This window comes from Haliaeetus leucocephalus, unplaced genomic scaffold, assembly GCF_000737465.1.
Source record: "Haliaeetus leucocephalus isolate CR32 unplaced genomic scaffold, Haliaeetus_leucocephalus-4.0 Scaffold140, whole genome shotgun sequence".
Classification (NCBI taxonomy): Eukaryota; Metazoa; Chordata; class Aves; order Accipitriformes; family Accipitridae; genus Haliaeetus; species Haliaeetus leucocephalus.
Genome location: NW_010972576.1, coordinates 16,770,383 through 16,782,982, shown reverse-complemented (window position 1 = coordinate 16,782,982; position 12,600 = coordinate 16,770,383). Strand labels below are relative to the sequence as shown.

Below are 12,600 nucleotides of genomic sequence, written 5' to 3'. Positions count from 1 at the left end.
TTAGTTCTTTCCATCTTTATACATACACAGAGAACATAGCAAGGTATTTCAGGCTTTTTATTAGCACTAGTTTGGAAATCACAGCATAAGTGAATTTCCCGAGTTGCCAAAAACTAGTATCTCACATTGAATTGGTCTGCTATCTCCTCCTTTTTAGTTGAATTCTACCTGTATTGCTGGTTTTCAGATTCAGGGCCCTTATGTAAATCCATTTTTAAAGAGGATCGCTTTGATCAAACTTCAGTAATATCCAAGTGATTATACAAAGTCAATAGGAACTGGCCTTTCTGCACTCTTAGAGTGTAGCACGTGAAACTTGGACCTTATCCATGCTAGAGGTATGTAACACAAAGGCCCAGAACATGCACAGATGGGCTGCTAAACCTGTAGCAGCAGCATGCTGATTAATAAGCCAGCAGAAGACATCTTTGGCAGCAGGCTTCAGCAGGATCCTAAACCTAAGGTTTTGATCCAAGACCAGATTGGAAGAACACAATGAAAAATAATCAGTTGAGTCACCACTTTCTAGAGCATGCTGTAGCACAGAGGTGCCCCTGAGCTTTCCCAGACAGTCACTGTACCACCAACCCAAGTGCAGGGCTGAGGATGCTGCCAGCGCTGCCAAGTCAAAAAGATGGCTGAGTTAAATGCGTGCCAGTAGCCAGAGTGGCACAGGCATGTGGCAAGTGCCAAGGGTATATGCAAACTCCAGACCATGTGAGTTAGGGGGTGCCTTGTCAGATGCAGTGACTGTTACCACAGTCCCATTCTGATAACCCCTTGCAGTCACCACCCATATCCCTTGCAGTTCGTTTTGTAAGCACCATCAGGCTGTCTTTGCCCAACTGTTGCAGTATGTTGTTTCTCTATATTAAGGAGGGAGATCAGTAAAATATTTACAAAATACAGAAAACAGAAAGAGAGCAACTGCAGTAGACTAGTAAGTTTTTGCTAAATAGAAAAATATTGTCCCTTAAGTCACATAAAAGTGTCTTGATGACTTCCATGGCACTGTAAACTTGAACTAGTATCCCTTTTTAGCAATACTGCCTAGCACGAGTGGCAATATTTCAGGCTAATCCACCTTAGGCACTTGCCCCATCAAGAATCTAGGCCCGCTACACCTTGACCACCTCTATCAGATTTTCCAGAATATCCTTCTCCTGTAAAGTAAATATGATATTATGACCCAAAGAGTTGTTGCAGTGAGGTTTTGAGTCAGATGCTCTGCGTGGGATTGACTGTCTTGCATCTTCCACTTAAAAGGGAAATAGTTTTCAAACACTTCGTGTCCAATGTAGACCAGGATTGAGTTCATTCCTGAAAGTAAGCACAGGTCATACCATCTGAATGAGCAGGTATGAGCTTGCTTCAGAGTAAGCAGGCAGAGGCATGCCAGGCTTATGAAACAGAGCAGCAACAAGATGACAACAGCTAATGTTACTTGCCCCAAAGATGCTACACGTGTGTTTTCAAATACAGTCTGAGGGCCTCTCTCCCCCAAAACGTTTATTGGAAAGAAATACAGACAACATATATGCTAAATTGAAAATACAACCAAATCAGTATCCTGCAATTTTATTGACAAGGAGAATAATCACAGGTATGGTCTTCAGGATGGCCAAGTGCCAGCCTATTTGGTCAGAACTATTGCCTTTACAAACAAATGCTGACTGCCCTTCAAAGCTCTGGGATTTCTGGTAGGAGATACGATACCATGCTGTCACCCTACCCATCTTCCTGTCCAGACACCAGACACCAAAGCTGCTGAAAGGTTCCCTCTGCTGTGGGTTTGCATTCTGTACTCTGATGTTTGTCAAGAGCCCAGTGTGGTTAAAACCACAGTGGGATGCTTTGGGAGACAGGCTTATCTAAAAACACAGAGACAGAACCTACACAGCTGCCCAGGGGATTTAGTCTTCCACATCTTCAGAAGTGGTATTACTCTGTTGACAGGCCTTGGAGTTTCCCATTAGGTTACCCAAGTCGCAGCAGTCCTTTCCAAAACCAACTACGAACTAGCTGTGGTATTTTGCTTGGTACTAGGCAGCAGTTCCCTGGGACCTTAACTCAAGACCAAACTGAGAACAGTCATTGGGCAAGAGCAGCTTCCAGCTCTCATTCTTGACAGTCCCTCTCATAAGTATCTGGTCTCGAGTGTCCCAGTTCTATGCAAAGATTCAGCTCAAGTTAATCATTCTGGCATCCTTCAGGTTACCTCATTCTAAATCCCAATTCTTTTAAAGACAAGGGAAGCACAGAATACATAAAAGTATAGTATCAGTGCAGAAGGAATTGGAAGGAATAAGTTTCCTGCCATGATTTTACTGACCTGGGTAGAAAAATGGAGTACCTGACCATAGTCTCTTGACATCCACAAGGTAATATATCAGCAGTAAGAGGATGAAGGCAAAGCAGCTCATGGTTGTCACATACGATATTGACCTACACACATTTTCAGTAGCAAGATTAGAGAACTATATGATACAGACAGATCTCAAGATAAGAAAGGTATAACATTCTCCAAGGTAAAATAGTACTTTAACAAAATCATACTAAAAGTTGTATGCTTTTTTGCTTTTTGCTTACCATAAGTTCTTGTTTATGGGAATAAACCCTTCTTCTTTAGAACATTTTGTCAAGATAGCAGAAATAATTCCCTGAAATAGAAAGTTGCTAAAGTTTATATAACCACTGCAACATGTTTCAGAAATACCAAGTTTATGTTGCATAAAAATACATGTCTGTTAAAGAGCTACGTAACTATCTGACTTACCATTACTATGCTCCATATGACGAACCGACTCATAATTTGTTTGTGCTGGTCTTTGTAGAACAAGATAATTTTTCCTGCCTAATATAAAAAGAATGCAAAAAATGAATTAATGCCCATAAACGTTACTACATGTCGAGAGCCAGGCATACTTGCCACCGGTTACCGGTGCCAAGACAGAGAACATGAAACAGGATTTGTATCAACTAAGTGGCTGAAAGGCTCAGAATGGGAACTCTTTGCAAAGAATGGACACAAATGGGGAAAATATGTAAATGCAACCCACTCGGCAATAGAGGTGCACCTTTTCTCCCTTCCCTGCTACATTAACACTGAGGAAGGGAACAAGCAACCTTATTAGGTTAACACAATGTGACTCAAGCTCCACCTCCCTCAGCAAGGACTGTGGGAAGGAACAATGCCACATCAACTCCCCAGCCAGCCCCAACAGCTTCTCCACAGCGCCAGGTCGCACCCTGGCCTGCTCGGAGCACACTCCTTTTCAAGCACCACTGAGAAGCGTGTTGTGATGACTAATTCTTCAGTGTCACACTTCTGTTCCAAGCTCTGCCCCACAGAGATTCCCAATCAATTTTTACCCAGTGCTACATGCGGTAATATTCCTTTCCCAGCACAAGAGTTTCAGTTTGGTTAACAGTTGCTGCACAGACAGAAAAGCCAGCAATGACTAACTAGAACTACATCAAAAAGCATCATGATATCCTATTTTAAACACAGTGGTGAGCTGTGAGGTTTTGATGTTGGTTGGTAACACTGATGTGAACCCCTGCCTCCCTGGTGTCTGGGAAGGTGACCACGCCCATAGCACCTATGCAAGACAGCTAACACTGCATATCAAGCGGAAAATTAGCAACGGGGGACATGTACAAGCTGCAACCTTTAAAACCGTATGTTTAAAATGAAGCTGTGAAGTCTATGCGTCTCTTGGCCCTATTTTCCAACATCCAGAGCCAGCCTACTCCCAGCATAAGCCCAACCTTAAAACAAGCAAAGGAAGTTTCTGGGTGGATATTTTGCAAACTTCTTGTGTCCATCCCTTACAAAAACTGAGAAAAAGTCTTGGTTTATCTAGTACAAGCTACTGCCAAGTTAGATTCCACTTCTCTGACACTCACCTCAGGCTAAGTCAGCCTGAAAGCATTGCTCTGGAAAAGGTTTTGTTAGAACCAGTCTCGGCCTTAAATGAAGAAACCAAGTTGCCTCCCCACTTCCAAGATTCCTTCAAATCTTCCCATTATAGCACACAGCCAGAAAGAAAAGAGGTACCTGCAGTCCCAGAAATGCCATAAGAATGGTATTTATGGTCCCCAGGATCCCTTCAGGATCATATGGCATTGTTGTTTGGTAAATCACCTTAGAGAGAAAAGAGTTGTTACAGGGCACCTGAGCAACCAATCTCCTTTCTCTTCCATCCCCCTGCATGTATCATTTCCAAGCCACTCCTGACAGCTATGTTCAGTGCTCACCTGTGGCTTCATGCTGCAAACCAAAAGCTACTTACACTTGAAGAGGGATGCTGATATATATGCTTTTCTCCAAGAAGCAAACGATCAATGTAACCAGCCGCTCCTCCAGTGCAGTTGGGATAGTTTCCAAAGTCTCCAATGCCCCCAGGACCAAGATAGCCCCTAGGACAGAGGCAAACAGCTTATGGCACAAACTGTTGGTACACTCTACCTAAATAGTAGCAGGGCCACTGGCCCAGCCACTAAATGCTCAATATTTTCCCCGGCCAGAGGCACGCAGTGAAACACAGGTCCTACATGACAGCTGGGCGGTGGCCACCTTGTTTTGATTATTGCAATGCCACAAGCAGCTGGGTCACGAGGAGGCAGGCAGTATCGGGAGCCTAAAGCAATGCTTCAGTTGAGCCCTGGCTACCCAGCCAGCTGCTCCACCTGCTCTGCAAGTTCTGACCCTTTAAAGGGGCAAAGATAGAGACAGGGATGACATTGCAATGATCATATATTGCTGTACAAAGACCTCAGGGAGATTTTAATCCTCTTCTTTAGATAGAAAGGAACAATGACATCACCTTTATAACACCTGGTACTTTAGTACCAAAGTAAATAAAGTTTTTTCACATGATGAATGCTTCCTTTAACCCTGCTGGCCTAAAAGCTTTCCTCTTCATTCTTTCCCTATGGCTAATAAAATATATTTTCTACTCAACAGAAGAAAGCCAATCTGATGCCCCACAGAAAGCAGTCTGAGTGCAGAGTCTTACCTGGGACAACCTGGCACTGGTAACAAAAAGGTCAGGCAGAGCCAAATCACTTCTAACATCAGAATGAAAATCCACTGTGGCCAGTAGGGGAGAATATCCTGCAGAGCAGGACATGGCATCTCCTGCATGAGATGGAGGGAGGGGCTTATTAGCTGGCAAGTAAAAAACATGCCCTTGGGGACATCCTGTACTTCCTGGCAGGCAGTCTCCCAGATACAAGAGGGAGCTGTTGTCATTACAGAACTGGGTTCTACCAACAGACCTTTCATCTTCACAAATGATTTCCAGACACTTAGTTACTTGGGGGAGGGAGAGAAACAAACCAAACCAAAACAAAAGCCCACAATGTTTTTTAGCTTGGTAAATGTCAAAAGGGATTTTGATTCATGAGCAGAACAAAAGCTTTTTGGGAAAACAGACTCCAGAAAGGCCAAAAAGCAGTATTACTTTCCCCTGCTGTGAAAAAACACTACCAAAATTAACTGGACAAAACACAGGCCACGGGACTCTGCATACAGATGCCTGTCCCTGGGGTCCCTTGGCAGTGGAAAGTCATCAAAGTTCCTGGGAATGCCTGCTTCTAAGCACCATCTGAATGGATCAGTGAAATCCTCAAATAAAGCAAAGCTAGATATGATAAAGTGCAGACTGGGACACCAAAGAGTGTGTGTTCCCCAAAATTTCTGCCAGGTCACGCTGTACTACACATCAGGTGAGACACTACATTTTCTCATCATTTCTCATGTGGTCTTTTTGCCCAAACAAGAGCAAAAGCTCCCAAACCCTACACCAGCATCACTTGTCATCTCCCCATGTAACTCACCAAGGTCCCACTCTCAGCCCCAGCTCTTGTAAACAGGAGTTCGAGAGCAGCAACCACCAGGTATGTGAATCCCAGCCTCTGGAGCACACCAGGAATACGCAGATTATCCCAGGACACTGGAAAACACGCAAGCAATGTGGAAGAGGAGCAGACATGGGCTCTTTTGTAAATACGAAAGCTACCCTTCTCCAGGGAGAGCTGAGACCCACTGCACCTGCAGGTACAAGGGACATCCCCACTCTGCCACCCCACTTTCTGTAAATCATAACCCTGGGAAAGTCACCACTAAGACGATAAACAGTGGTCGGCACAGGGGTCAGACAGAGAGAACTACATCAGTGCAGAACTGAACAGCACTCTACAGGATACCAAACTGCCCCCATGCAACTGGTCAGTACAGCAAGGCTGACACTGTTTTCTCAACAGCCCAGCCAAGGAGGCAAGAACAACAGTTGCAGAAACACAAGGAAGAGAGCAAGTTCCACTCACATGGTCCAAGGCAGTAATTGGGATTCACAACTATGATTCCCAGCAGGATTAGCAGAAAACTCCTCCAGAGGATTTTCCCAAGCAACTTCTGCTTGGAACTTCCCCGCCTCAGCATGGAGCTCAGTGACAATGATATCGATGTCCCCATGATGAACACAAACCTGGAGAACACAACAGATGGGAAATGGAGCTGATGGATGTCTCATCACACATGTGCATGACAGCAAACACTAAAGCTAAGAGTAGCCTGCATTGGCCCAACAGAAATGCATGCATTGAGTGAAACTGGACAACTTTATTTCCTCTGATTGCTAGAAATTCCCAGACAACTGAACTTGCACTATGGGACCTTTCCACCTCTTCCAGTGGTCAGTTGAGGCAATAAAGTTCAAGGAAGTAATTGCATTCTGGTCTTTTTGCAGCAATACATATGCCACCAAAAAATTCCATTACCCAAAATTAAATTAGCATCTTCAGAGCAGTAAAACACAAGGTGCAAATCTATGATTCAAATTCAGAACTGATCCGCTCCTGCCCCCTAGATTAGGTTCATAGTCCGAGTCCAGCTGCCATCTCCAAGAGTAACCACAACCGGTGCGTATTTTAGAGAAGCGTGCTAGGGGCACATGGGATAATTGCTTCCCTGTAAGACCATTCCCTGGTTATAGAGAGATTAGCTTAATCCAGAATTCCCTCAGCTATTTTATCTCTGGATACATATCAGTCCAGCTTTGGATCTTGCCAGACTGACTGCCTTCAATACAGTAGCGTGGCAATGAGCTCCTTGGGGATACTGCACTTGCACTGGCAGGGTAACCCTGGGCCTCCCACTGACATTGTGTGGGGGGAGGAAGGAGGATGTGGGGCGGCCAAAAGCACTTAGCAATTCTACTGGTTCATAAGGATGATGCTGTTATCTGGAGGGGCAGATTCCTATCAACCGTTCAACGCAAATTCTCCCCTCCAGATACATTTCCACATGGAGGCAAGGTGCACACAGTGTTCTGCTTGCAACCCTTAACATAAAGAATCACTTGACACAAGAACTATTCTTCAGGAAGACTTACCATGGAAACACCAGATCTGCCACTGTTAATCCTACAGAGAAATATGAAGGAACATATTATTTACCTCAAACCCTCCCTAAATTTTAACATTATTGTCGAGTTTCCAGAGGAATTGCAGGCTGCTTGCAATTATCTGATGCCCCCAAATCTAAAACATGTTACAAACAAAACTTACAAAGAGCTAACCATCTTGCTTCACTGCTTTTGCCATTCTTCAAAAATAGGGTCAGAACTGATTGCTGTGTCTTGGGAAAGATTTTAGGGATGGGATCTTTGCTATTCCCCACTAGGGCAGCACAATGCCTGACCCCTTCCCCATCAGCTTGCCAATCAAGGCATTATGTTTGTACAGCATTGAGCACCATCAGCTTGACTGTGGTCATTAAACAACACAGAAAAGTTAAAGATATGAACCTGTGTCAAAAATGGAAAGGTTACACACCGATTGTGATCTGAAACCATCCCATCACTGTGTTGTGATGAGCAGGACTATACACTGCTTTGCCCATTAACCTAACAGGCCAGATACCCTGCTGAGGCAAACTGGCAGAGCGTCCCAGCCTTCAGCTAAGCAACAGCTTGCTGCAGCAGCTGGAATGCTAACCATATCTAGATACCACTGCAGTTAAAACCCAGATTAACTGTCTCAATTGTACTTTACCATTCCAACTCTCATGTTTGAAGAACCAGTATTTTCCTCCTCCATAGTTAACAAACACCATAATTACAAGAGAGAGCCTAGAAAGACAACAAAAAAACCACACACAAAGTATCACATGTCGATGAAATACATATATATGAACACACAGTTAATGTTTACCCCCATTAAAACGTTTATAACTGTGAGATCTGGTTTATTTTATTTTTAAAGCAAGATTATGTACAAGGTTTCCAGCTTTGCCAACTAGGAAGCAGCATTTCAAAGATCATGGGTGGCGGTGAACCGGAGTAAGCTCCTTCACACAGAGTTTTCGCACTGAACATATGTTGTTCTTTTCCACCCTCTGCCACAACTTTAATGTTTCCTCAAACTAGATCAACTGCAAAGTGTTTTGGAAAATCCAATAATTAAAACCTTGATTATCTTCCAAGTGAAATAGACCGCCTTGAACCATCCATCTGCTATATATTTCCATACACTGTCAGATGGCCATTGGAAAAATCCCATTCTTCTTGGAAGAGTTGCTTTTGAGCAAGGTCTTATGCTCACCCTCGGAATGTGTCCAGGGAACGCAGTCGCTGCAGAGAGGCTGTGCTCCTCAAACGCAGGGTGGGATCACTGCTAACAGAGTCTGTTGTGTTCGGGGACCCAAGCTCCTTTGGGAACAAACCAGACACACGAAGGACAAGTCAGCAGCTGCATCAGCCGCCTAGGGAACAAAGGCCATCAAACTGCAAACTTTCACATACTGTGTTTGTCTTTGTTCTCCCCATCTTCCTTTTCCTTTTGTTTCCCCACTTGCTACTTCTAGCCCCTTCATGGCTCCACCATATTGCAATAATATTTGCAGATGCTCCACACTCCACCTTTGACCAGGATGGAAACAATAATACAGTGAAAAGAGCCTGTGTTTGAGACTCATGATAGTTGGGTCCAGTCCAAATCAGCCACAGAACTGCTATCACTGTGAGTGCTGCTTTACAACAGAGCTGAGCAGATCCAGTTGCTGACTCTCAAACAGGATCCATCCCATGCCACTGGCACTTTTCTGACACGTCAGAGAGATTGTTTGGAGAGCTAAACCAGCAGAAAATGAATCGTTTTAAACACAGGAGTGGCTTCTCTCCAATCAAGTTCCTAAATCACTCTGATCAGCCGCCAGTGACAGCATAGAGAAGCAGACATCGCTGTAACACAGCTATGGAGATGAACAACTACAAGAATTGCTGCAGCTCTGCTCCCAAGTCTTTTGATTCTAGACATATTTGGAGCGCCTAGATGTGAAGCCCAGACTGTGATGATCTATCTATATTCTAGTACAAAACAAAGCTCACATAGAAATGCCAGCTCTAGGGCTGCTAGAGAAATCTTGACTTAAGAGTAGATCCTGCTAAAATTTCTACTGTGCTGGAAGCAGACATGAAAGCTGGCATTTCTTCCCTTCCCTTACATTGTCTGCGTCAGAAGGGGACAGTATTTTCACCAACATGTTTGCTTCAAGGGAACTAAAGAGGGCACAAAGCTATACGTTCAAGACTTGCAAGAGTTCTACTGGGAATCCACTAAACTTGCATGGAAACCCAGTCTAGCACTCTCCATTGACATACAATTGCCTGGCTGACATCAATACAAGATTTGCCAAGGGGAACGTGCACAAGGGGAAGATGATTAGTAATAAACAAGTCCCCAGATGTCCAGATAGCGTGTGTTCCTGAGAGATGAAAACACTACAGAATGCAAATGAAAGATACTGTGGTCACTCACAGAATTAATCAGATGATCAGTTTCTCTGGGGTTCAGTTTCTTGTAAACCCAGTTTCTGACTGGATCAATTCTGAAAATTATTAACAGTTTAAAACACAAAACAAGAAATACTTTATAGCCAGTTTCATCTTAATATTAACTATTTAGCAGCATAAATCAAAAGCCGTGACAGTCCCTATTTCTGTTTTCCCGGCTCACACACATAATACTGAGATTCAGTACCTGGGACCTCAGTCAAGCCCACCTAAGTAATTACACTGCCACAAGCTCAGGTTCAGGGGCTTTATTCTCAGGTTGTTTACAGGCAGGGATGACTCACATCATTCAGTACACAGGATAGAAGGCTGCATATGCTACACATGCTTAGGTCCCACTGACTCGTATTACCGATTCAGGGCTAGACCCAGGAACAAGCCACGGGAGGATGAGGCTGGGCGTGTGTGAGCTTACAGCAGACATCAGCTGCTCTGCAGTAACCACTCTACACACAAGCTAACAAGGCTGCAAGAAACCCCTCAAGGGAAATCGTATCACTCTGGATTTATTATCACATGGACACCTACCACAGCTTAACTTGTACATGGCAGCCTGGTAACAGGATCTGATCTGCAAACAGGGCTTCGGTGGGACTCTGAAGCTCTACCACACTATGATGTATGTTTTTAAACTGGTGTCCCCACTTCATGTGCGAGGAGGTATTAAAATACTGTTCACTTACTTCATAAAAAGGCGCCCCACAATCAGGATAGCAAGGATCCCCATGTAAACCAGGAAAGCAAAGAGAATAGCTACATGAAAGAGAGAAGAACACAACTCTATAAATGGTCTAACAAAACCATTCCACAGCCTGGGCTTGGCCAAGCGTGACACAAACATGACAAAAAGCCCAACCCACCTAATCATCACACCACCTTCTCCATGCAATACATATCCCCAGCCTAAGTGCCAGAGAAAAAAACAACCCACAAGACCCCAAAACAACCCAAAAGAAAAGCAGGCTAGTTTCAAAGTGCAGCTCAGTGACTGCACATCTCAGCATAAAAAAAAGGCAAAATACAACTGCACTGCATCACAAGGCAATGGTGAGAAAAGACTCAATGTGCTATACGTTCTGAAGAAGAAACTAGAGATTTAGAAACAGCCTCAACAAGAAGAAGACAGGGGAGAGGTAATACACCAGGTCTGCAAGCATGGGGAATTTTTCTTTACAGCTAGAAAACTGGAAGGATGAAGAATAACCTAATGTAAAGGAAAAGAATGGAAGAGATATAGACGAGAGTTTGAAAGAGCCCTGGAAAAGAGATGGACAAAAAAGTCAGATGTGAGGTTTAAAATCAAAAGCACAACAACAAACAAAAATCCAAATACTGTATGAATTGTCTCCCATTTTGTGTGAGAGGCAAGACAGAGGGAAGAAGAGGGAGGATTTTGTGCCCATACATAAACATGCAGGGAAAGAGGAACTAACTACAAAAATACCTCCCTCTGGGCACACACCCACTTATTTTTCTGGGCTAATCCCTGCCTCAAAAAAGTTGTGGTCATACAGTTTATCATGTGAAGAGGCTCAATCCTGGTCAGGACCTCAAGACAGGTGTATAAAATGTAAGGAGGTAAGATGCTGAGAGAGGAGCAAGCCCACGACACATCTTCAGCACAGCATGAGTGGCTGCACAGGCTTTTTAGGAAGTTGGCTCTGCTGGGAGACATGCAAGTTGTAGAATGAAAGGGGAAAACAGAGCATTACATACGGAGGTAGCTGTTGATAGGGCCTTCATTGATGACTAGGTCACAAGAAACAGTTTTGGTGCTTGCACTTAGGGTCTTTACCACAAGGGAATAATTGCCAAACTCTCCAAAATGATACTGAATCCTGCAAAGGATAAAGGAAACGAGACTTGCTGAGCCATCACCACTATGTGCAGGCACCACAGCAGCATTTGGGGGGCTGTAAGCCTGAATGCTTGTAGGAAAGGCAAGCTGAAAACTTGGCCTAACAGCGTGATCTAGCAAGGAGCTACCTGGCTCTGCCTTTGCCAAGCATTATCCTCCCCTAGCCCAAGACATATGCTTTACCACACATGCACTGCCTGCTACATCACCTGTCTTCTTGAACTACAGACTCTCTGCAAGAGAAACTACGTGCTTGCACATGCTTGGCTCAACGCATACCACGTCGGCTCCTGCTTGCGCCTAGAACCTTTCAGCACAATTACAACGTACACCACAGCTACAGCAGCATGGGGAAGACTGAACTCTAGGTCTAAACAGTCAGGAAAACAGAGGTGATGAGCAGGCAATAAATAGGCACAGAACTTCAAGAAAAAGCCCCAAAATACAGGATAGAGCTATCCATGTGTTTGCTGGGGCTGGGCCACATACTTGCAGAGCTCTCTGTCACCCACGGAGCCGTTGAGCAGCAGCGTGAGTGGATGCTGGGTATCGACCATTACCACCGCCACGCCAGGTTTTCTCAGGCTCCCGTTGCTTGGTGGGACAAACGCCAGGACCTGATACAAGCACTGTGGAAGAAGAGGGTGAAGGGAGCTCCTTAGTGCCAGAGGAGAGTGAAAGGGGTCCTGCTTTGTATCGCGGCAAAGGAAAGGACAAGGGACGATGCCCAGGGGCCACAGCAGCTCTCACACACACACACACACACACACGGCACGACCCCTCCGCGGCTCCCTCCGCTCACCTGGTGGCAGGAGCCGGAGAGGGCGGCGAGGCGCAGGCCCTGCGCGGGCAGCTCGTTACGGACGAGCAGCAGGGCCTGGT

The 12,600-nt window shown here is 44.7% G+C and overlaps 1 protein-coding gene across 1 annotated transcript in view; it reads right to left on the bottom strand.

Annotated features, from left to right (window-relative positions):
• Positions 1–152: 152 nt before the first annotated feature.
• The window catches only part of HGSNAT (heparan-alpha-glucosaminide N-acetyltransferase), a 26,035-nt gene continuing 13,587 nt past the window's right edge, over positions 153–12,600 (bottom strand). The window contains exons 3-18 of the mRNA XM_010586256.1: positions 12,208–12,347; positions 11,577–11,698; positions 10,544–10,613; positions 9,826–9,895; positions 8,611–8,717; positions 8,062–8,138; positions 7,401–7,431; positions 6,334–6,494; positions 5,845–5,960; positions 5,022–5,143; positions 4,296–4,422; positions 4,061–4,147; positions 2,777–2,854; positions 2,590–2,660; positions 2,333–2,445; positions 153–1,320 (exon numbers count right to left, since the gene is read on the bottom strand). Of these exons, the coding sequence (XP_010584558.1) occupies positions 1,139–1,320; positions 2,333–2,445; positions 2,590–2,660; positions 2,777–2,854; positions 4,061–4,147; positions 4,296–4,422; positions 5,022–5,143; positions 5,845–5,960; positions 6,334–6,494; positions 7,401–7,431; positions 8,062–8,138; positions 8,611–8,717; positions 9,826–9,895; positions 10,544–10,613; positions 11,577–11,698; positions 12,208–12,347 (1,674 nt within the window). The 3' untranslated portion in view covers positions 153–1,138. The remainder of the gene's footprint in view (positions 1,321–2,332; positions 2,446–2,589; positions 2,661–2,776; positions 2,855–4,060; positions 4,148–4,295; positions 4,423–5,021; positions 5,144–5,844; positions 5,961–6,333; positions 6,495–7,400; positions 7,432–8,061; positions 8,139–8,610; positions 8,718–9,825; positions 9,896–10,543; positions 10,614–11,576; positions 11,699–12,207; positions 12,348–12,600) is intronic.